This window comes from Musa acuminata, chromosome BXJ1-5, assembly GCF_036884655.1.
Source record: "Musa acuminata AAA Group cultivar baxijiao chromosome BXJ1-5, Cavendish_Baxijiao_AAA, whole genome shotgun sequence".
Lineage (NCBI taxonomy): Eukaryota > Viridiplantae > Streptophyta > Magnoliopsida > Zingiberales > Musaceae > Musa > Musa acuminata.
Window position 1 is genome coordinate 42,204,197 of NC_088331.1, and position 25,020 is coordinate 42,229,216.

Below are 25,020 nucleotides of genomic sequence, written 5' to 3' on the forward strand. Positions count from 1 at the left end.
TATATACTTAAATCTATGATCGATTCTCAAATCATAAATTTATTAAGGATTAAAGGACCTAAGAAATATAAATTTATCATTCCCTATTTACTTTTATCATGATCTTCTTTCAAATATAGTATAATATAATATAAATAAATTTTAAAATCTATATTATTATTATTATTATTATTATTCATTTGATCAACTTTTGTAGTTGGTACTTTTATCTTTCTCGTATGACAATGTGACAATGCTGCAGGAAGTGTCCATCTGTCTCTTTAAAAGAAAGGAAAACAAGAAGTAGCATGGACAAGTTCAGTACACAGCTAAAGCCAATGTGTAGCTTATTTGACCATTGTCATAGCAGCACATGAGAGAGCAAAACAAAATCCAAGAAGCCATATACTAAATCATCAACAAAAAAGTACTGCTTATCATCTGAATTTAATCTGTTGTTTGTTCTTCACAGAGGCTTCTCAGATCGGTCTGTGGCTGCGAGTACTTCGCGGACAGTACTTTGGAAGCGATAATGCCATTAGCAGTTTCAGTATAATGGACTCCATCCCAGCTCACATACCGGGATCCCTCCGGGCAAGCCGTCGCCGTAGGTTGGCCGCAGGTCATCCTCTCCTTGTAGTTGTACGGCGGACCGCCATGGCCGCAGCAAGCCATCAATGGCTTCTCGATGCCTGCTCGCATCGAAGAAGGGGATGTTCATCTTCCCAGTACGCACTTCCATGCATTAAATGTGACACTTCGTGGAGTAGAACTTACTGTACTGCGTGTGGTAGGCTATGAGATCGTACTTGATGGAGAACATGTCGACGTAGACGATGACTGCGTTCTTCAACTCCTGTCTCATCTTCTCACAGAGGTCGCTCAGTCCGTAATTGTAGGCTTTAGCCGCATCGTTATAAGCCGAGAGGCATCCGAATGCATCCAGCTGGCTGTCGTTCTTTCTATGCAACGCAAGCGTCTGAGGTAAACAGCCGAGAGGCCCAGTGTTGTAGATCCAAAACTTCCTACCTCCGTTTTCGAACATAGACTGCAGATTTACAAGCAGTGTTTTGATCTCCAGTTTCACTAGATTTCTTTCTCAGACGTAAAGGAAATATAACTTTGAGTACCTTTATGGCATCTTCGATCTTGTTTAGCATGGTTGGGATTTTGAGGAGGACCTGTGGGTAGCTCAAGTTCAAATAGAAAGCCTTGGCAAGATCATTCTGGCCTATGTCAATGCTATAAACTGCATGCTTAAACTCTTTCTCAGTGACTAAAGATCCTGAGCCTGCATTTGTTGTTTGATATAATCTGACATAAGGATGCAGTAACAACTCATCACGTTCTTTTCTCTCAATCAAAGCATAAAGCAGCGTTTCAGTAGACTGCAACAGTACCTTCTGTCATGAGCTCACGGGTGCGGTTTTTGAAGTGAAGGAACTGAAGCACCTGAGTTGATAAAGGGAAGGGATTTCCAGGCAGATCGACTGCTGCTCCAACTACTGCGAAGTTTACTCCATGAGAAAAGTTTGAGCCCGAGGACTCCAAGTAATGGCTCAAGTAGCTCATCTTCAACCCCTCACCTAAATACAATGAGGTAAGATTAGGATATACTAGTGTGATACCAGAGAACCACATGAAAGGCTGCGGCGATGCATACAGATGAAGTCGACGTACAGGCGGCCGTCACTGAAACGGCCGGTCGTCTTGTGGAAGAACTGCCGGCCGGACGGTGGGCCGAGGTAGAAGCCGAGGCCGGCGGCGAAGCCACCGGTGTCGGAATTCGAGTCGCCAAAGTTGAAGAGCACACATTTGGATTCAACTGCACTCCTTAAGGAAACGAGTAGTAGCAGTAGAGCTAGAACAACTTGTGATGGAAGAAGAAGAAGAGACAGGGGATTTCCTTGCCATGGCTTCGCCATGAACTGTGCCTCTTCCTCTCCTCCTCCTCCTAGATGTTGACCAACTTGTGGCTATCTTTCTTCCAGTCTTTATGATTATGCTTACCTTGATCCGACAAGTGCAAAGAGTAATGCAAGTGGACAACATAGATTATGAGTAGCAGACAAAACGATCACTATATAATGGTACGTCTCTGTCAGTGATTGATGGTCACTATATACTTTGTCAATCTCCATCTTCCCATGTGAATGAATCAATAGTATTCCAAATATGTAATAAACAATATGAATATGAACTTATGATATCTTAAAACTATTCAGAACCAGTTCATAGGATTGCAAATGCATGTGTTAGGAGTTCTTTTAGACATCTAACCATGTGACGGTGTCACCTATTGGCCCAAAAATTCAAGGGTATCAAATCAATGGTTTAAGGGTTATTAGTTTGTTTAAATTCCCTTTAAACTATATATAAAACATTGACTTTTCACTTAGCAAAATTATATATCTCTGAAGTTGGTGATTTTGATATATATTTTTGAAGGTATATGTATTTGTAAAGCTCAAAAAATTTCAGTTAATTTTCCTTAGTTGACTATCATTTTATTGTTAGAATAGTGAAGTTGAAATTCTATTTAATGTCGTTATTTTTAAATGACGTCATAATTGCAATAAAATTTTAAGGATATTTTAGATATTTTATTTTTAAATAATTTAAATTCATCTTTAATCAAATCTTTGCACTCATCTTCAAGCTTGATGGATGAGTCCACTCACCATCCTAGCTACTATTCACAACTACAAGTTTCGGCCTTCAGGTTAGCCTGTTAAAAGCCCAAAAGCCCACATTAGGTCAAATCTCCTCCAATCTTTGCTACGTCCACTCCTTTGCCGTCGCTGCTGCCCTTCCTCCGCAAAGCTCCCCGCCCAATCCCTCTTCTCTCCTTTCCTCCTCCTCGACTTTAGAGATCGGAGTCGAGAGATTGAAGATGCTTCAGTGTATATTCTTCCTGTCGGATTCCGGGTAATGACCTCTGCGATCTCCACTCCCCTTCCTTCCCTTTGCCCCAGAAGCCCTAGTTTCTCTTCGACCTTTGAATTACTTGCAATATGTTCTTTTTTTTCTTTGGCTGTAATTTCGCAACTGATCTTGTTCAGCTGGATCTTTGCAGGGAGGTCATGCTCGAGAAGCAGATGACGGGGCACCGCGTGGATCGATCCATTTGCGCTTGGTTCTGGGATTATGTCCTCTCCCAAGGCGGTGATCCCTCCAAGGTAAAACACGCCCACTTTAGTATGTTAGACTTTAGAAAGATTCAATCTGTAGGTGTTTGGTTGATCAAAAACTGAGTCTTTTGTTCTTGAATTCTTTAGAAATCCATATGCCAGCTGCCATTTTAATGATGGTTGATATATACTGATTTTCATTCTCTTGTTTGTCCTGTGATGGGTTAGATTTTACCTGTGATTGCATCCCCGACACATTATCTGTTCCAACTCTTTCGTGATGGAATCATATTCTTGGCATGCACGCAGGTCGAGATGCCACCACTTATGGGTATCGAGGTCAGCTCTTAATTCCTTTTTTCAACTAAATGTTTCACAATTTATACATTGCATTTTTTTTGTACTGCTAGAAAAGACAAATTGCAAGATTGTGTTGTTGTATGAAGCAGATCCTTGCAATTTTTGAGAAGTGTTGACTTCTTTGACAATAAATAATACTTAGGTTTGAAAAGCGATGTATTTCACCAGACAAGACTAGTTGTTCTTTTCTTATTTATTGTTCTCTCTTTCCATGATTGAGTTGTAAAAGGATCAGGCTGGAGTGTCAACTAGAATGAATGAAGCTTGTGCATTGGCTGCAAGATACCTAGTAGAGCTGAAAATGGAGAAAGCATAACAAGCTTTATGCTATTGTAGTTTAAGTTGGAAAGCTGTCATATGGATTTAAGACCCGACTTAACTTGTGAGGATAGTACTCTGTGTTTATGTTTTGGCTTCTGTTTTTTTTTTTTATAATATTATTATCCTTTTTCTACCTTATGCCCTTGAGCTGTGAGAGATACCTGTGTGTTGCTACTAAAATGGTAATAGCCTCTAAAATGGTACTGTGCGATCTCAAAATAGTATGCTTTATTCTATGCTTCCCCTTCTGGTAAGTTCACCATATGTTAACATTGGGTGACAAAATAATTGATGCAAGCATGATATGAACATCATTTGCAGGTTACTATGTAATGGCCTGATTTGTATGAGACCCTTATATCAGTATGCCATTTGATGTGCCTATCACGATTCTTGAGATCTTATCATTCTTGAAGTTGTAAACCTATGCCTCAAAGAATCTATTCCCAGTTCATAGTTCTTGTTTCTTTTAATCTTTTAATCACTTGTAAAGGGAAAAAGGAAATTCTTTTGCAATCTCAAACATATGGTAGGATCCTGACCCACATGGAATGGCATAGTAGACACAACACGTCAATTGTTTTGATTTGAATGACATGCTGACTGTAGCAACATACAGAGCACAAACATGAATGTGAAATGAACCTAAGGCAGTAGTGCGACAAGCATTATGACAGAATGGATTTTGATGTATGTTTGTATGATAGTATGCATTGAGATTTTCATGATATTTGAAAATTATATGCTGCTAAGAAGAATCCAAGATTTGAAAATTATATACCCCAGCCTAGACCACCAAATCTATGAGTCTTGTGGCATTTGGACAAGGCCGTAAATATCCATTTAATGGTTGTGCGGGTACTTTCATGATGCTTTTCATTACTTAATGTCGAGGAACATGTTCTAATATACAAGAGCATGATTTTTCACTTTTGCAGTTTCTTCGCAGAGTCGCAGATGTTCTGACTGATTATCTAGGAGGATTAAATGAGGACTTGATTAAAGACAATTTCATAATTGTATATGAGGTATGTACCTGAAGTTCCTTTGTTTTGCTACTACAGCTCACATATTTGATTAAAGCTTCTCTTTATAGAGCAAAGCTCTGGAATGCTTCAAATCTGTAATTTGAACAATTTAAGCTCTTTGGAAAAATAATAGTTCTAATGAACTCAAGAACTGGGCTACTTATGTGGGTTGCAAATTAGGAGAATAAATTTCTCAAGTACACCAATAAGGCAAAATTAGGAGAATAAATTTCTCATTTTCTGTCTTTCTATCTACACTTGTCTCATTGGTAGTACTTGTAGTTGTTAAGCATAAGGAGCAGTGTTCATTTAATACATAATAATTTTCATCTCTTTCAAACTACAAGAAAAAAACAATCTAATGTCAAATGCACATGCATTAGATTTTTCATGAGTTTCTTTTAAGTGTGTTATTGGTATTATCCTCAGTATGAGGTATCGATGCACATGATGTTACCAATAGGCTTTTGCACATGATGTGCACCATGGGAATGTGGATTGTAATCAAGGTTAGGTGAATGTATATGATATATAGCTTTTATCCCTAAGGATATTCTAAAAGCAAAATTTGAAAAAAAAGGAAAAAGAAGCCTTAGTGCTTGTCAGGGTTTTCAATTTCGATATGTACCGCTCGGTACGGGCGGTACGTATCAGTCCGAGAGGATATTGGTACGTGGACCGCCCTCTACCGGGCGATTCCAGTGTTTTGATCAGTACCGAGGCACACCGACTGGTACCATCCCGGATTTCGATCGTTACTGAGGCGTTCCGATCGGTATGTTTTGGTATGGTAGGTGAAGGTGTTTTTAAGGTTTTAGAGTGTACCGATGGTACATACCGATACGTACCGTACCGAGCAGAGCTCGGTATGCCAATACGGATTGATATTCAAAACCTTGGTGCTTGTTTAGTCGTGGTCTTGGTGAAGTTTATTTTGCCCACTGGATGGTTTTAATCAGATTGCTAAGATGGGAATGATTTGCTTCATCTCATGATGAGAAATAGATATATTGCAAAATTCTCAAGTTTGCAATTTTTCTTGTAGATAATTACAACCAAGCAGCATTATATCATTTTTTATTTTCCAATTTGGGTATTCTTAGTACCTGTTAGTTCAGATGAACCTTTTTTCTAATCAAAGATTTTTCATGAATCATTTCATTTAATTAATGATGAATGTTTAGGGAGCATTACCAAAATGATAGTAGTACTTGTCCTTGTCAAAGACTAAATGGCAAAGTGACAGAAAAGAAATCAAATTGAACTCTTTTCCAATTTGATATTGTAATGAAGAGGTAAAAACCAAATTATATTTTGCTTGCATTGCAACCTTTGGAGACATTTTAACCATCAAATCATGCCTTGAATGGGTCTTCTTATGCTGTGAGGGCAATATAATTTTTGTTGACAAATATTACTTGATTTGGACTTATTTACTTTGTTAGCTCTTTTAAGATTTTAAACTTCTATGAGGGGTTGTAGCAATCTGAATTTAAAGAAATAATAGAACAGTTAAGTATATATGACACTGATTGGTTTCTGTTCAGCAACTTACGATCGAATAAAATTTGCTAATAGGAATGTTAGTTTTGTGCAATAATAAGGTATTTTCTCTTATTGCAGCTTTTGGATGAAATGATGGACAATGGTTTTCCGCTGACAACAGAACCAAATATCTTGAGGGAGATGATAACCCCGCCAAATATTGTTAGCAAAATGTTGAGTGTTGTGACTGGTAAAAATTCCAATGTCAGCACCAGACTTCCTGATGCCACAGCATCTTGTATTCCTTGGAGAAAAACTAACATGAAGCATGCAAGCAATGAAGTTTATGTTAACCTTGTTGAGGAGATGGATGCAGTCTTTAGCAGGTTTTTTTCCAGAGTCCATCTCTTATGCATCATTCTTTTTTATGCTTATATCTTGGACTTTCAACATATGCTACTAATAATTTTAACTTAATCTCATTGGATTTTTTCATATCTTGTGTTCTTGGCATCTATATATTTGTCCTAGGTTTTACTTGTCATTAGTGCATTCTTTGGTCTCAGGTCTTTCTCTACATTTCCATCTGAGGCATTTATCATCGAATAATTGGAATTGATTACTATTTCATATTTACAACTTAAAAATCAGTTACTATTACTACAGTATTGTCATATTATCTTTTAATATATCCATTTTTCATCAATTATTATTAGTTCAGGCCAAGCTAATTAGAGCCTCATGTAGGTTGTTTTCAGGTAATATAGTAGGGTTCTCCTAGCAATTTGGTGTTAGCTGGGTAGGTTTTGTCCAGGACTTGTCCTTGTGCTGATGCCCTGATGCATATAAGATGTATCTGTACGCCCACATGACTTGTGTTTGAGTCTGATAGACACATAAATGAGGAAGTGTCTAGGCTGAGGGATGAAGGAAGAAAGAGAAGTGGAACCTGCCACTGTACTGCTTATATGGCCCTTGCATCACTGCTGATGCTTTTGATTAGAGAGAAGAGGGGAGGGAGACCGAGGGTCTCCCCAAGCCAGTGACTACTATAAGCATGGTTTGCAGTACCGGTCCGTACCGCCCGATACGGGCGGTACATACCAGTCCGACAGACTTTCGGTACACGGAACATATGTTACCGTTCCGACACTGTAGCAGTACTGTAGCACTACAGAACTGCTACAGTGCTCGGCACGCCTGAATATACCGCTCGGTACACCTGGGTGTACCGAGCGGTATACCGTACCGTACCGGTACCGAGCCCAGATCGAAACTCCGGTACGGTACGGTATTGCGAACCTTGACTATAAGTACTACATTTTCTTTTAATTTTTTTATTTATAAAGTTAAAATTAGTATTTTTTTTACTATTTTCTCGTACATATTAATTTTGTATTGCAATTTTTTGTAGTTATAATATTTGCAATACTAGTTTCCTCATATTCATTCTATTTATCTTGCTATATTTGATGCTCGAATGAACATTGATATCGACATTCCCACAATAGTGTTCATGAGATACAAGATGCTCCTTTTGCATTATTATCTTGTTTATATTTCAGTTAGATATTTCATATTGATGTTAAACTGGTTTTAATGGATACCTTATCTCGAATGCATATTGGTATCGACACCCACACAATTGTGTTCATGAAATACAAGATACTCCTTTGCAGTATTACCTTTTTTATATTTCAATTAGATGTTTCATATTGATTTTAAACAAATTGGTTTTGATGTATACCTTACTAATTTTTGTATGATATATGTTTTTCATGTACATATCCGTATTATTTTTTTTTGGTGGGGGAGTGTCGAATTTCCAAGTTGGACATTATGATATCTATTCCCTCCAGCTCTTGGCAAAACCTAAATTTTATGTGTTTTTCATTTCCAAATCATTTGGACCATTGTAAAAAGAGAACATTTACCCTTATCATCAGTCGTAATACATCCTACTTTTCTGTTGGAGTTCTTTTTTATTTGTATTTCTTGTATTACCATTCATTTATAAGAACATAATTATTTTGAATTGCACTATTATTCTAATGGTTTATACTTTTTAGACTTAGAGCTTTTAACCTGACTATCATTGTCAAATTCACTTGACCAATCTGAGTTCTCTTTATAACAAATATTCTCTTCAGTCTTTCTTATTGATGAATACTGTTTCAAGGTTAAGAAAACTTTTAGTTTTTTTCTCTTGACCATTTATTTCAATTATGTTGTGTCCAGCTGTTGCATTCAGCTTAACCAACAGTAATTTCTTTTGTTTTCTTCAGGAACCCTATTATTTGTTTTCTCCTAGTCAGAGGACATGTGCAACGTTCTGTGTGTTTAAGAGGAATGTTCTTTTCATGTGATATGAACTCTTAACCTATATTTGTGACTTATTAGGTATAAGTGATCAGTAATTAAGTATATAACTTCCATGAGTGACATACCTAATGAAGCTCTGAACTTGAAGTCCTGAAGCCATTGTGGGAGAGTGGAGACTAGTATCTAAGAAAATATGCAGCCAGAATCAGATGGTCGGGACCTTACAGCTTGTTATTCTTGTCGTTGTTGTCAAAAGACCCTTTGTTTCTCCCTTTATGTGAAAATGTTGTGGAAAATTTAGAGTCTCTATTCCTTCAAATTAATATAAACAAAAGCAGGGGTGAAATGGATTATCTTGTAAGGTTACCATATATATGTGACAGACAAGTAGAAATTGAGAAGTTGCCATCTGAGTTAAAAGTTGACTGTCTGCATATTTTGAAACTCAGGTTTCACTTAATTATATATAATATGCTTTTAGGCAATGTTTTAAAAGTCAAGTCTGATCACAATTTACAATATGATTATCAACTCTTATTGAATGTTCATCAAGACTATAGGCAAAGTTACTACATTGTCCGTTTTTTCTCATGCAGTGCTCTTAAAATCTAGATATCCACGACATAATTATATTTTTATCTGCACAATTGATGCACGCATAGCTGCTGATATCCTGTAGTCACATATGTTTTATCAGTACCCATCAGCTACCATGCAGTTAATATGCTGTTCCAGAAAATCATAGTTCGGCTGCCTTTAACTATTTTTCCCTCAATTTTGTTTTGGTTTCATAAAATTAACTACTTCAATTTCAGAGATGGTGCCTTGGTGAAATGCGAGATATATGGTGAAGTTCAAGTAGATTCTCATCTCCCGGGTCTTCCTGATTTGACTTTGTCATTTTCAAACCCTTCAATCTTAAATGACATGAGATTCCATCCATGTGTTCGCTTTCGGCCTTGGGAATCAGATCAAATCCTTTCTTTTGTGCCTCCTGATGGGGAATTTAAGCTGATGACTTACAGGTTTTATTTTCTGTTTTCCGGAGATTGTCTATTTATGCATTTCTCTTTCTATGTTACCTTTTCACTTGGCTTCCTCCTTATATCAGTTCTGGTGGTTTATGTCACTGAACAGGGTTAAAAAGCTGAAGAGCACACCAATCTATGTGAAGCCACAGTTGACTTCAGATACTGGGAATTGCCATATTAATGTTTTGGTTGGAGTACGCAATGATCCTGGAAAGACAATCGACTCTATAACAGTACAATTTCAGCTGCCATTTTGTGTTGCATCAGCAAACTTAACCTCAAACCATGGTACAGTTAACATTCTGGCTGACAAGGTTAGTTAGTGACCCTCACAGACCAATATATTTGATAATTAGGTGGGCTCTCTTGTTTATCGTTGTGCTTTTTTTTAAGAGCAGAAAGGAAAACCGGCATGACATTGGCTGCATCACCAATGTCATCATGAGACTTATTATTTATGTAATATGTATCAAAATATCCTTTCTAACTTTCATCTTAGATGTATAGGACATGGATGAAACATTCCAGTATCAATAAAATTTCTAGTTAGTGCCCCTGATAATTTAAATGTGTATATATCTTGGCTCTGTTCTCTGGGCTTATGTTCTTTTTTTTTTCTTTTGCAGACATGCAGTTGGTCAATCGGACAAATACCCAAAGACAAATCCCCATCCCTGTCAGGAAATTTAGTTCTTGTGACAGGTCTGGATAGATTGCATGTTTTCCCTGTTTTCCAAGTTGGATTCAAGATTATGGGGGTTGCACTCTCAGGCTTGCAAATACATAAATTGGATATAAAAAATGCACCAAGCCAACCTTACAAAGGTTTCCGAGCCCTCACTCAAGCTGGAGAATACGAAGTGAGGTCCTGAGAACAGTTTTCCAATGAATTCATTCTTTTTGTCACAGTATGGTGAGAACAGGTTTCTGTTGCATCTGCCAACGGCAGTCCCTGACTTGTGTATGACCTCTTATCCAAGTTGGTAATCCCAAGGATTCCACTTCATCAGTTTTCGACCATCCTTTTAGTTTCATTCAGTTTTGCAGTGACCGCTTGATGCTTCTTATCCAAGTTTGATCAAGTTATTTTTATGCAGATACCTCAGTTGTGAACCTACAAATGAAGTTCATATTACAAAGATATCCTTGTATATTGAGGACAGTCTGAGTCCAATTTAAACATGAAACTGCAATGTAAATTTGAATGCTTGGGCGAATTTAGCCAACTTTGTACAAGTTATTCCATCTCATGTTTCTTGCTTAAAATGTCCCAATGTTCTTGTGATGCTTTAGAAAGTAAAAAAATCTTTAACCGCCTCATGAAGAATTCAATAACCAGAATGCATAGTAAATCTTGGAGGATCCTGTAGTGATTAATTGCTATATTTATTTTGAGCAACTGTAACATCTTGTTCCTTCCATTCTGTTCATCTTAAATTTGCCATTGTGGGATTTCGAGAGAAATTTTGTGGAGTATGTTAAAGCAATTTGATCAATTAGTTCCATTAATCTGTCACCTGCTTCAAAATGATTAGCTTAAGTAATTGGTCCATTCTCATATAATTTAGCTATAGTTTTCTTTTCTTTTCCCTCTGGTTATATGATTACTGTTAGACATAAATTACTTGTGATGCATTCACTTCTTTGTTGTACAACATAGACCAAGGAAACCCCATACTAATATGAAATCTACTGAGACCACATGTTAGGATCAAATTTCTACACTTTAATAGTTACAATTGAAGGACTCAAATAGTATTCATGAAGAACCAGTAATTTTTTGGGTTCCAGGGATGATGTTTGGTCATGTCAAGTGCACCATCTCAAGGCCATCAATAATGTCCAAAGTCAATATTTGCATCTAGTGTGTGATTTTTAAATGATAATAAATAAGGGAAAAAGGCATCACTGGGAATCATGCAAGTTTTTATCTAGGCAAACTACTATCTTCATGCACCAATTTCAATGCAAAGTAGTTCCTCTTTCTTCCCTCTTCTCAGCCCAAATATAAAATCTACAAATACAAGGTTGTGTTTCTATTTTGATCCATCCTTTTCAACTCACTTGGCTCCCTCATCACTGTTGGCTTTTTGCAGATATTTTTCACCAACCATAGTAACCCCAAAAGTGGCATTTCCTGCAACAGGTTCCTAGAACTAGTCGTAGCTTTTCCTATCTAAAAGCTAGTTGGAAAAGCCAATACTATCCAAGTAGACATGTCTCAGTCTTTGTAGTGGCATGGCACCTGCAGCTGTCCACTTACTGCAAAATTACTACATTAAGACCATCTACAGAAAAAGTTTCACCTGTGTGTCTTCAGGTTCAAGTGACAGTGTGCCTCACTATATCCATGGCACCAAAAGCCAACTTGAACTGTGCTTCATGTAACCATATAGCACTTTGGATAAACTGAACATGACTACCTCACTATTTGCACGAAACTTATCCACCAATGTGTGTGTCTCTCTCACTGATGTCTAACTTAAGCTGTGGAATTGACAACATCATCAGAATACAAGATGCTTTTTTTCTCCAACACAAGCTCAAAAGTCAACACTACTTTTAGTTTTCTGAACTCCACTTTTCTGCTACTTTTTCATTGACCTTCTTTGTTGCTTCTAGTCAACCATGCTACATTTCTTCCATTTCTAATCCTCTCACTGTTCTTCACAGAGACAGGAACCATTCCATTCTCCACTGGAGAGCTTCCGACTAACCATATTTAGATTTCAGTACATATCCTGTACAAAAACAAGAAGGATTAATGGCCACGTTGGAAACTGTAACATCTGTGTTGATCTTGAGGAGGACATGAAACAAAATCCTTCCCTTGATACTAGTTGATCCAGTTCGCAAGATGCCATGAAAGTGAACACAATCTAAAGAAAAGCTTGTTCATATCTTTCTATATACCCTCTCCAGGAATAAGCCACAGTAGGCCTCACTAACTCACATCTATCCATATTCTTCGTATCAAGCACAACTTGGGCACTTTAGTTGGCCTTTGAACACTGCTAAGGCCATAATGGATGGACTAAATACCACTCTCTCATCTCACAGAATCATAAGGACGATGGATAAACCCTTGGTATGAACAAGTGTGCCCTCGACATCAACCGCAGCAACTTGAGCTTTTGACAATGGCATCTGCAGGGGACCATATTAGGAAAGAAATCCAAGGCATGGTAGGTACCATGCCACATAAAGTTCACTTGGATCACGATCAATGGCACTGCACCTAAGAGCACAGTTCCTGGAAGCTTCGTACCCTCGGTCTCTATTCACTAAACTTGTTTGAATTCTGCTGCGAGACACATCACCATCCTCGCCTTTTCGCCTCCACTAACTCTACATTTGACACTTGGGATCATCCGTCCTCCTCATCATCATCATTGCTCGTGAATCACTCAAGTCTGAACTCCACCTTCTTTTCTGGAACCAAAAGAGAAATCCACTCGAGTGTAGAGTTGTAGTGGCCGTCTCCATTCCATCGACCTCATGTACTTGGATAGCACCAAGGGAAAGAGGAGGAAGAAAGAGATGGCTATCTGAAGGAAGACTTGGGAGTGCAGAGCAATCATGAGATGTGAAGAATATGTTGGACGTCATTCTCATGCAGGTACTTCTCATCGATCGCCCTGCGCCGCCTGGTTGGGTGGAGGGAGACCATCGCAGGTGATCAACCCCACTCTTTCATTAAGACGGTGGATAAAGAGTGTGAAGTGGGGAAGGCGAGGCAGACTTGCTACTTCATAACTTTACGTGGCTTTGCTTCTCCTCCATTAACCTAAGAAGAAGGATGATGGAAGAGGGAAACGTAGATAGTTCATCACCTGTTCCTGCTCATTGAACATTCACATCGGTAAACTAAGCTTATTAGGTAAACCTTGCATACTAAGTTCATATTTATTAGAATCGAACCGGATATTTATCTAGTCAAATCACGGGTTCACTGGTCATTTATTGAACCGATGGATCGAATAATTGGAACACAAGTTTAATATTTTTAAAAATAAAATAAAATAATATATCACATTAAAACATAAATTATGCCGATAATATCGTAAAATAAGTAAGGAACTTTATTCGTTTTCATCATTATAATTATAAAGATTTACATGTTCTTGAAATTTTAAAATATTTTTTATAATAAATAAAGTGTTATCATCTGATGACAGTGGTGCCTTCCAGTGAGTTGGCCAATCCAACTTAATTCGACTCTAATTTATATTAGGAATTCTAATGATAATATACTGAATAATTCTAATCTAGTTTTCTATTTTACTTAAAAAAGAAGAAAATATAAAAATAATTTTATAAATCAAATTATGATTATGATTATGATTGAAGATTTCAAATCATAATAGAATTGATCAAGAAGATTGCACGTCGCGCCGGAGGATCGGTCGACGTATCGATAGAAAGCTTCGGACCATAATTTCAGATATCGGGCCAAGAAGAGCAAATATTACGCCAAGGATATTGGAGTTGCGGAGGTCAATTAGCCGATTGGGCAATAGGCAGCAAGAGAGGACGATGGACTGAAGAATCAAACGAAGCGTCGATGGATCAATGACATGCCAGACAACATGATTCATGCTTAATAAAAATTGTCTAGATCGAAGTGTGTTTTATGTATGCAGGATTAACTATGATAGCAAGGCATAAAGCAAAATGAAGTCCTGGAGTCGAGAACGAGATTTCGTTAGGAGTTCGAGAGTTCGTCGAAAATCCGGATGTTCATCGGAAGTTCTATCGGAACCAACCGAGAAGTCCAAAAGCTTACAAAAAAAGCTCGTCGGAACTCACTAAGAAGATCATTGTGAAGTCCAAGAGCTTGTCGGCAGTCCACTGGAAAATTGCCGAGAGATCGTCGGAAGTTCGTCGGAAGCTCGCTGGAAGAAACCTTGACTTATCAGACTTATTTGTATTAGTGTATGTCTTAGAATTCGTAGTTAGCATATAATTGAGATTGGAATTGGGCCAACCCAATCAGGGGCCAGTTGGGCCCATGTAAAGACTATGTTGGGTCAAGTGAAAAGGCCCAAACAGTGACCCAAGAGGTGGCATAGTCTCCAAGACTATATCAGGAGGTGGTACCGCCCAGTGTAGTATTAGTGTCAAACTGACATTGATGATGGTACCGCTCGTACAAAAAAAAACCCGAGATGAGATATTTTTAGGCTCCAAGTTTGAATCAACTTTAGGCCTATAAATACCTCTCTCATCCCCGGTTAAAAGAATCACAGAGAGCTTAAAAGTGAGAAAACTATGTAGAAATCACGTGAGAGAATCCCTCCTCTAATTTGAAGTTTAGAATTTTGTTTAGAGAGGAGTGAGTGGTTGTAAAAGGTTGACTCCTAAACTTATGAAAATGAGAAGAGAGGTGTAAAAGGGTAGTTGATCTTCGTCTATTAAAAGAAGATCATTAGTGGATGTCGATGGCCTCGACGGAAGGGGAATCAGCGGAGTGAATGTAGGTCACGACGACCGAACCACTATCAAATAGTTTGCATTTCTGTTCTTACTATTTTCTCTTACTACAAACTGTTTTACTTTCTTTACTTTCACTATGCTTACGAATACTATTTCAAAGTTAATATCTTTTCCAAGCGGTTTTCGTCAAAATTAATTTTAATCGAATAAAAGTTTTCACGAGGTAATTTTTTCGCTGCACTAATTCACCCCCGCTCTTAGTGCCGACTCATTTCTAATATATTATAATACAAATCAATTAGAAATGGATCGATGAACTGAGTTTTTTTCCCGTATTAAGTATGAGTGGTGTGATGGGTTTTTGGGAGTGTTCTCCTGAGCTAAAATGAGTCTGGTAGTTATCATTTTATTTTCCTAATATCTTTTAATTACTATCTTCTATTCCTTTCTTTTATGTTTCTCAATTAAATTTTTTTTATCACTCTCCTCGTACATCATATTGTAACAATCTTTTGATTTAGCATAGATATTATATCTTAATTATATGAACTCGGGCAATTTTATTCCTCTCATATTTAAATAAATATGATTAATTTAGAGGTTATTTTGCATAACATAAGTTGCAACATGGTAACATACAACTCTGATCCAATAGAAAAATAAACCAATTTCCTAGTTTACTCAATGAAAAAAAATATATAAAAAGAATTAAAAATCAAATTATGATTATGATTTGAATCTTCATGGAAGATTTTATGAAGATTGATCTCCATGACGATGGAAGCGTATCAATAAGAATATTATTTTTTCTAGGGAAAATCAAATCATATAGTTGATTTGATTCAATTATAATTTTTTTATTTTTTTATTTTTTTCTTTTCTTGAACTTAGCCTATAAAAAGGGGTAAAAATATTGTAATGAAAATTAATTAGAAATAGATCAATGAAATGAGTTTTTTTTTTTTTAATCTTGAGTGTGAATAGTGTGAGACCACATTTGTTTAAAGGAGGTAAAGGCTTTTATCCTAAGAGTTTTCTCTTTGAACAAGAATGAATATGATAGTTATCATTTTATTGTTTTATTATTTTTTAGTTACTATCTTCTATTCAGCTATTTTATATTTCTCTATTATAAAAAAATTCTCTCTCATGTCCCATATCATAATATATCATCTTATCTAATAATTTATACATAAAACATTGACTTGAAGGTGGTATTACTTGAATTTATTATTAAGGTTAGTCTAAGACTTAATTCAATAAATTTATCTAGCTAAAGATATTTTATACATAAAGTATTAGTTTGATGGTCCACTTTCAGACTTAATTCCCAAAGATTGAGGATTAAAAATCTCATCATAATTTTTTACAACTAAGATATTAATTTAATAATATATAGATTGATCCATTAACAAATATTGAAAGCTTGAAACATAAACTAACATATTTTTTTATCAAATCTAGTTAGGAAAGGTTGATCCTCTTATTAAAAGGCCTGAAAACTTCTAATAATTTATCTTACATCATAACAAAAACTTTTAAAAACCAAATCAAACGCCATGGTTCTAAAGAATAAAATAAACTCGAGGAGGTTTTATGACAGTAGCTAAGATTTTTTAAGATAAGTAGCTAAGGTTTTCTCAACTATACGAGAAAATATTATTTTTTTATTGAGAAAAATTCTCCCTCCTTATATGTATAAATAAGGAGCACCATATCATGAATATCTTCTTCATTTCATTATAAATTATAGGATATACAAATAATAAAAAGAACCATATCTAAAGATAAATTTAAAAGAAAAAGAAATGCATCTTCTTTACTTCTTAATTTAATTTATGATTTTATCATTTTCTTCAATTTCCCAAGTGAGAGTTAATAGGTATAGTATATGTCATATCAAAACCAGAATTAAACTTGAGCAATTCTATTATGTTGAGAATCGGAACTATCTGTTTCGATTTGAACTGACAATTCACGACTTAAAAATATATAATTTTTTTTATTTTAAATTATTTTTAGTTAAAAATAATAAAAATATAATCGTTTTAAACCGAAATCAAAACGATTTGATTTTGATTTTGATTCTGAAAATTCAGGATCCGAAACTGAATTCTAAAAATAATAAGATGCACTTGAGCTCCAATTCATCTCCTCGGACTACTCGCATCAAATTACCTATTCATGGCGTGGATGGATGGATGATAGCTCGCTTGAGAGAACAAGGCACATGTCGAAATATAATTGGATAGCAAAAGGCAGTAGATCGCCTTCCAACGTCGTTTTCTTTCTTTAATTGCCTTTTCGTACCTTCGGATGAGATGGGAAATCCAAGCCCTACTTTAGCATCCTCCATGCAAGCTACTCAAAGGGCTTTGGATTTGATTGATTAATTCCTTTGCTAACTTCATCACGTTTAGGAATGATTTGGAGTTCCATATAGGATTTATTATTGTTGATATAACACTTCATGCGTGTGAGATAAATCCCATGTTACTACTAAAAATTTAAATAGTTGAATGGTAAATATTGTGTTTGACTCACAATTTACCACCTAAAGCTTTTGGATAACTCATCAACTAAATTAAAATCTCAATGTGTTGGTAAGTTATAAAAGTATGAGTCAGAATTAAAAAAAATGAAAAATATTTAGATGTCTTAGGTGAAGAAAAATATTTATGAAAGAAAAATAATTTAGAAAAAGAAAGAGTAAGGCCAAGTGCGTTACATAGAATATAAGAGAAAGATGAATACTCTTATTCCTTATGAATAAAGGGAAGACAATCAAGTCATGCATGAACAGAGAGATGTTAAGAGAATGAAGATTTTGAAAAGAAAATTAGATTAGTCTCATATTAAGTTATATATATTGAATTTAACCCATAATATACATTAAGTAACCTAAGCAGCCTGTGTTGGCATTCAATCTCATGTAAGTTAAAAGTAAATTTTCAATAATTATATGAAGGTGGAAAACCTAAATGACTCATCAAGAGTGACATGAAAACAAAAAAGAAGACATTAAAAAATATAAGATTAGATCATAAATGATATGTACAATTAGATTCCATTGTACATTAAAGGCCAAATAATTAGATTAACATCATTGTTGTTGGATTTAAATATAACAATCCTCATCATCAGTGAGTTTCTTATGCCCAAGTGGGACTTAATGGCCAACCCAATTAACAAGAAATCCATTAGTTTATATGCTTTTGAAGGTCAAAAGATTAAAAGGAAAAGAAAACTAAGAAACTATCATCCACACAGGAATAAAGATGTTTTGGTCAAAGACGCTTCATCTAATTAAGACAACACTCAAAACATCCACAAAATTGAAGAAGACAAAGTTAGTTAATTGTTGCCATGCCTTATGCCACTTGTTCCATGTTAAATTTCTTTTTCAATCAAGGGTTAATTAACTTCTACTTCTTTGGAATATTATATTGTTCCATCCATCTTGAGACTTGATCCAATCAAATTAAATGTTGCATATTATATGGTTTCTCATAAGGTACTGATGGGAGAGGATGCTTGAAGCAGATGTGTCAACACTAAGATCATTTATTTAATATAAGTCAATAGATGCACATTGTTGACAACTGGAGAATTTCTTGTCAAGTGTCAAGAAACACTCTTTTTGCATGATTGAAAGTGATTTCTAGGATGTGTTAGAATGAACAATGTATTCTAGGTGTCATAATGAATAGTATGGTGTTGTCTCATAATGAATAAACCACAAATTGACTTGATCACACAGTTTTCTGAAGGAAGAATAAACAGGAAGAACTCAGGTTCCATGACTTGCAAAACAAACACTATAGCTTTCATGACAGGACAAAATTACTAACCAAACACAGCTTGATTAGATTGAAAGCCCAAGGTACCAAACTTTTGTTGTTTGTTTGCAGTAAATGCAAACATGGGGGACACAGCATCAGGATGTTTTGTTGGTCAATGTGTTCATACAGTGGGGGTACAACAACATGCTGTGTCTCCCAGCAACTGAGCTACTGTAGCAACAAAGATTTACATCATGGTATGGACAAGATTCAAATGAAATCTCCTCACAGTGAATTTGAGATTTCTGCTGGTCCATAGCAGATTTGAATAGGTTTAATATAGAGTATTATTTTCATGACTCAAAAAATCTATTTTCATCAATAGTTTTCGGCTAAATATTATCTGTGTTTCACATAATTCTTTTCCTTCCACATTTTTTTTCCTCTTTTGATAGTTGAAACTAAGTCATGCCTCAGATTTGGTTCATTTTCAACAGTGGCTTTCTGCGAAAAGTAATATGTTTGTCTGTCTCACATTTCTTGCCCTTTTCTGCATTCTTATACTTTCTCTCAGTAAATTATTCTGTATGATACAATCTTCTATAAAAAACAAGCACCAAGTCTCAACCCCTTTGTTGGCAGCACAATGTACCTCGATCCTCGGCTCATATGATATCTCAGCTCAATCTCACGTCCGATTTCGGATTGATTTACTATTTCAAATTGGATATCTTTATCAGCGGTTCACTTTCAATAAATCAATGGGTCAATTTTTACATACTCTTTTGATTGTTTGTGGAAATGTCTTGCTTGCCGCTAATACCGTTCGGTGGCTGTTCGTGGAGATGCCTTGCGTACATCATGGCCAGCCTTGTGATTCCTGGCTGATGTTACATGCCTCATCTAATCATTAGACATCCTTAAACGTGTATTATCATCCCTTTCGTGGAGATTAACGCACTTCGCAGCACATCGACCGTCGTTTCTGATAACAGTGGCTTGATTTAGCTATGAACTTGATGATGGTTCTCGATACAGTCGAGTAAAATGCAAATGTTACGTTTGATAGCTTAATATTCTTCAGGAGAGGAAATGCCTAGAAATTTCACCCGAATTATTGGTTTTAGCATGAAGCAAACGAAGACTGACACAGAAAAAATAATGCTCCCTAACGAAGACCGCTTAGAGTTCCCACGTGAAACATGATAATGTCGTTAAGAGGAAGTCTCGTCACCATGTAGAGGACAAAGACGAAGCACTGTTGACATGAAGATATCAATGGTTTTGTTGGATGAACCAATCTTCTCCCAGTCGCTCTTCATCAAACATTACTTGCATGACATCAATGCCGCGGTTGGACTTGAGGTCTCTGGATCTGTCTCTTGCATGACATCAATCTTGGATGCATCAGATTCCGTCTTGCCACTCTCGGTAAATGCTAGCTGTCTTGGTGGCATCTAAGGACAGAATTAGTCCATTCAACGACGTCAACCCCCATGTATGTACAGATAGATCACCACAAGTTAAGCCAAGGAGGTCCTACTTTGAACTGTTAATTCACTTGGTTTCGACTTGATGTATCGCTTGTGATGCCCACATTTTTCTCAGCTTCGAGTGTGGAAATCGAACTTCCCTGCTGCTTGTTCAAGTGAGAAATCAGGCAACTCTAACCTTCGACATGACTCGGGCGCCTTTGCTGCTGTACCGTGACACAGATAAAAATGATGACGGAAGAAGAGAGCAAGAGCGGAGAAGAGAAGTCAAACTTCAAAGGGTTATAGTACGATATTCGGTTTGTATCAAAAGCCACCACTTTAGGCTTTAAAGAGCTCGTCCTCATCCCATTGCGCCTCACTCTATTGACACTCCCCTCTATATAAGCTCCACACTGCTACCAAACGATCCCATCCCCATCCCCATCCCCTGCAGTTGCAGCCTTCGGAGGACAGTTACAGGGATAGTGGAAGAGTCGATGGAGTTCCATGGGAAGAGTTGTGGTGGTGAGGAGGAGCTGGACTTGCGAAGAGGGCCTTGGACTGTGGATGAGGACCTTATTCTGGTGAATTATATTACTGTTCATGGCGAGGGGCGTTGGAATTCTCTGGCTCGTTGCGCAGGTACTGACTTGAGGTCACTTCCTACTGATTCTTCTCAGCTAATTCCTACAGAATCAGTTCTGCGTAGCAAGAAGGGATATGCATCCTTATCTTCCTCCCTGAAATCGAACAGGACTGAAAAGAACTGGAAAGAGCTGCCGGCTCCGATGGCTCAACTACCTTCGGCCCGACGTCCGGCGCGGCAACATCACTCCGGAGGAGCAGCTCCTCATCCTGGAGCTCCACTGCCGCTGGGGAAACCGGTAAGCCATCTCCCCGGTAACCCCCTATATGCCAATCCTTTCTCACGTCTTGGCTAGAGCGAGCATGACGGACGGCCGACTCCGGCGCAGGTGGTCCAAGATAGCGCAACACTTGCCGGGGAGGACCGACAACGAGATCAAGAACTACTGGAGGACGAGGGTGCAGAAGCACGCGAAGCAGCTCAAGTGCGACGTCAACAGCAAGCAGTTCAAGGACGTCGTGAGATACCTGTGGATACCTCACCTCGTCGAGAGGATCCGCGCGACCTCCGGCGGCCCCACGGCCGCCGCGTACGAGAATGTGGCGGTGCCGGTTACCAGCGGTCCGCCGGAGAACTCAAGCACGGCCGGGTCGTCGTCGCTGGACACGCTCGGGACTCAATTCTCGCCGCCTGCGGTTTCCGACGGCTTCGCAGCCGGCGGCACGCAGGGGGGTGAGGATAACAGCGCTGACGTGAGCCAGCTCGGTGAGTTCCTGCCGATCCCGGACGGGTATGCTGACCTGGAGTTTCCGGACTTCGATCAAGGGATGTGGGGAGACAACTTGTGGACTGTGGAAGACGTGTGGCTGCAGCAACAGTTTTAAGAAGATGAGGAAGACGGAACTAAGAAGTACTGTAAACAAAGACACAACACTAAGCATACGTTTACAGAAGAGAAAATTTGTAGATTTTTCCCAAAACTTAATATTTATTATTTTTCTTTTAAGAGGAATACTGGAGTTGTAATCCTCATTCTTTGGGTTAACATGTAATCAAGCTTTGACACTAAAAGGAATCTGTCAAAAGTAGATATGTTCTTCTTCTTCCCAATATCTTTCTCCAACCAAAGAAAGGTCTCAAAAGTCTCAGTAACATCTACTGCATTTGCAACTCTTTAAACTCTATAATCGTATACATACATGAATGAGATTTCCTTCAATGCAAGATTAAAAAGGATCAATAATTTGTAAAAGCTAAGCATTCATTCTTGAAAACAAATCATACATGACTTCCCTTGAATTCATCAAAAATAGTTTTATGAGGGGTCTCTTTGTGACTCAAAATTAATTTTCTTATAAAATGGCAGAAACACAAATAGAAGTCTTTCATGCAACAGGACATGCAACAACAGATACAAAGTGCTAACAGTGGAAGCATATATCGAAGAGAGAGAGAGAGAGAGAGAGAGAGAGAGAGAGAGATTTTAATGTTCTTATTAGTGAGGCCTTATTCATCAAGCACATTTAATGATAAGTAATAATTGCTTAAGATGGAGGACATATAATAATTTGCTTATTTATGTCATTCTTTTTCAAAAAACCATTCAAGGACTTTTTTTGAAGCAAATAAATTGGACTTACTCTTGCTACTTATCTAAGGGGAAACATAAGATTATATGTGATAATACATCCAATAATGTGGTGGATTATTGTAATAAATGCTGGTTTTACTTGTGGAAGACCATCCATTAGTGGAGGTCTCCATCTCTTTCACTGTCTCATCATAGTTGGCCACCTAGAAATATTCTTCCATGTTTGCAACTTGCAAGACAAATTAAAAAAAGTTAACCTTTTCATCCACATCCTATTCGTGAAGCACACGGAGTGCTAAAATCATTAACATGTCTCAAAAATAAAATTTTTCAACATTTAAATGTGAAACATAAGAGGATGGAAAATATGAACAACAACAAAGATGCTTTGACAATATTATAATAATTCCAAGTAAAAATTAAATTTCACGCTCATTATGTAAGCCCTTAATGTGAGATTTGTATATACATACATACATATATGTGTATATATATATATATATATATATATATATATATATATATATATATATATATATATATATATATATATATATATATATATATATATATATATATATATATACATATACAAAAGTTCACTTTGGTGCTAACCTAAGTCACCTCTTCTGGCCAAAATAATTTCTAGGATTGGTTCAGGGTTAAAGAGTAAAAATTTCAAAATATAATTGTCTAACTTTATTTTTTTGTTCAAATGACCAATATATGACCTTATTATATTTAACTAGATTATTAAAAATAGGGTTATTTAAAATCCTCTCTTTCTTACACCTCTCCCTTCTTTTTTTGGGTAACTCTTGGAGTGTTTGATGGATTACGGAAACAATTATCAACTTAATCCTCCTCCACCCCAAATGATTCATTGTGCGAGATAATCTCGAACCAAAATCCATTAAATCAATAGTGGTATGTTATAGATAACGACTCATTATAGATCTTGTTTTTTTGTGGCACCGTTATCCAACACGCAAGCTAAAATATCATCAGGTTGGTTCTCCTCCGATCCATGCCAACGACACAAATGAAAGCAAACGAAGAGAGCAAAAGAAGACCTGTAGCGAACAGTAACAGGTTACGAGCATGAGAAAAATGGATGCCGCTGTGTGAATCACGTGCGGCGACAGAAACCGGCACGTGTGTCTCGCCACCGACCAGCCGCCGGGAATCTTTGTGGGCCCGACGTCGAGGTGCACAAAGTTCAACGCAGACCGATCAGCTCACGCACCCATATTCGCACCCCGCGACGGGTGGCGACAGCCAAAAGTCAATTGGATCCCATCGAGTCGGTCAAAGCTGCGGAGGTCATTTCCTCGTAAGTGTCTCTCGGTGTTGGCCAACCTCCTCCCACTTTTCTGAAACGGGCAGATTGCAATTGTATTTCTTTATTACTAATTCCCAATTTATGTCAGTTGACTGCATAATCATTCAATCAAGATCGACAGTTTGTTTCTGTATATAGATCTTAATAACATATTAATTTTAACTATACAACAAGATCTAACTTGCTAATTCTATGTAAATATCAGTAAAAAAAATATGTTTGTGATGAGTCAAGTTGGAGACTTTAGATTTTTCGGTTTTTAGAGTACATTATGCAAATAACATTTATTGAATTTTCATATTTGTATCAGATTTACAAGTTAACATAGCTGGATCTGCTTCCTCTCAAAATGTATAGAGAAAGTGAGACTTGATTAAGATAACGATTAAAGTTAAAAAAATAATCAATATAAACTTTTCTTTTTGGCAAAAGATAAGTAGTGAGATTCGATTTTAAAATTTTAAAATCAACATTTAAGATCTCTACCAAGACATCTTTTAAAACCAAATAATTTTAATAACTAAATTTGTCTTAGTTGCCCCTACATCTTGCATTCTTGAATTTTTAATTAACAACTTTAGAACATATATTAACTCATATATATTTTTATTATAATTTACTTAATGATTTTATGATTTTTTATTATGATTATGATTTATTTAATAATTATATCAGTCCATGAAATCGTTCGATTATGTGATTCATTATAAAAGAGATGATATTTAATGAACAATCAAATATATTTCGGTACAAAATAAGATGAGAGAAAATTATTTAAGGTGATATAATTTTGGTACTAACGAAACCTTTGAATACAGTAATCAGAAGAGATAAAATAATTAATATTAATGACATAAAAAAAAATAAAAAATATAAAAAAGATCTTAATAAAAACTATAAATATAAAATTTAAATTCTCTAAAATTAACTAGATATATAATTATTTATCGATCTCAATGTTAATAAAAAATATCATATGATTGACCCCATATATATACGCATGTATAATTCAATGGTCTTGGGATACTCATACAATGAATCCCTATATTTTGTTATGTTTCGGTGTAATATCTTTGTTATCTTTCATTATCAACACGAGTTGGTTTTTTTTTTTTCTATATATTATTTGTATATGATGTTTGATTTAATTT

The 25,020-nt window shown here is 36.5% G+C and overlaps 3 protein-coding genes across 4 annotated transcripts; 2 read left to right on the forward strand and 1 right to left on the reverse strand.

Annotated features, from left to right (window-relative positions):
* Window positions 1–303: 303 nt before the first annotated feature.
* Window positions 304–1,948, reverse strand: LOC135675110 (GDSL esterase/lipase At1g09390-like). Its single transcript, XM_065185382.1, has 5 exons — window positions 1,643–1,948; window positions 1,380–1,565; window positions 1,110–1,270; window positions 757–1,027; window positions 304–671 (listed from the first exon to the last, which is right to left on the reverse strand). The coding sequence occupies exons 1-5, from the start codon at window positions 1,902–1,904 to the stop codon at window positions 427–429; spliced, it is 1,125 nt and encodes a 374-aa protein (XP_065041454.1). The 5' UTR covers window positions 1,905–1,948; the 3' UTR covers window positions 304–426.
* Window positions 1,949–2,758: 810 nt separating this feature from the next.
* On the forward strand, window positions 2,759–10,923 carry LOC135674371 (AP-3 complex subunit mu-like). 2 transcript variants are annotated; one of them, XM_065184155.1, is made up of 8 exons: window positions 2,759–2,907; window positions 3,056–3,158; window positions 3,339–3,449; window positions 4,730–4,819; window positions 6,443–6,690; window positions 9,442–9,651; window positions 9,764–9,971; window positions 10,284–10,923. In XM_065184155.1, exons 1-8 carry the CDS (start codon window positions 2,873–2,875, stop codon window positions 10,527–10,529), a joined length of 1,251 nt encoding a protein of 416 aa, XP_065040227.1. In that variant the 5' UTR covers window positions 2,759–2,872; the 3' UTR covers window positions 10,530–10,923. The 2 variants fall into 2 exon arrangements, with proteins under 2 accessions (XP_065040227.1, XP_065040228.1); XM_065184156.1 differs by having other exon boundaries at window positions 2,783–2,907; window positions 4,741–4,819.
* Window positions 10,924–20,813: 9,890 nt separating this feature from the next.
* Window positions 20,814–22,005, forward strand: LOC135675111 (transcription factor MYB2-like). The gene is made up of 3 exons (XM_065185383.1): window positions 20,814–20,992; window positions 21,105–21,234; window positions 21,325–22,005. Exons 1-3 carry the CDS (start codon window positions 20,848–20,850, stop codon window positions 21,818–21,820), a joined length of 771 nt encoding a protein of 256 aa, XP_065041455.1. The 5' UTR covers window positions 20,814–20,847; the 3' UTR covers window positions 21,821–22,005.
* Window positions 22,006–25,020: the final 3,015 nt, after the last annotated feature.

Coding starts and splice junctions, on each gene's coding strand:
- LOC135675110 (XM_065185382.1), bottom strand. CDS start 1,904: ATGGCGAAGCCATGGCAAGGAAATCCCCTGTCTCTTCTTCTTCTTCCA. Junction 1,566..1,642: donor CCTGTACGTCGACTTCATCT/GTATGCATCGCC, acceptor CATTGTATTTAG/GTGAGGGGTTGAAGATGAGC. Junction 1,028..1,109: donor AGATCGAAGATGCCATAAAG/GTACTCAAAGTT, acceptor GTAAATCTGCAG/TCTATGTTCGAAAACGGAGG.
- LOC135674371 (XM_065184155.1), top strand. CDS start 2,873: ATGCTTCAGTGTATATTCTTCCTGTCGGATTCCGG. Junction 3,159..3,338: donor AAGGCGGTGATCCCTCCAAG/GTAAAACACGCC, acceptor GTGATGGGTTAG/ATTTTACCTGTGATTGCATC. Junction 9,652..9,763: donor TTTAAGCTGATGACTTACAG/GTTTTATTTTCT, acceptor GTCACTGAACAG/GGTTAAAAAGCTGAAGAGCA.
- LOC135675111 (XM_065185383.1), top strand. CDS start 20,848: ATGGAGTTCCATGGGAAGAGTTGTGGTGGTGAGGAGGAGCTGGACTTG. Junction 20,993..21,104: donor TTCTCTGGCTCGTTGCGCAG/GTACTGACTTGA, acceptor GAAATCGAACAG/GACTGAAAAGAACTGGAAAG. Junction 21,235..21,324: donor CACTGCCGCTGGGGAAACCG/GTAAGCCATCTC, acceptor ACTCCGGCGCAG/GTGGTCCAAGATAGCGCAAC.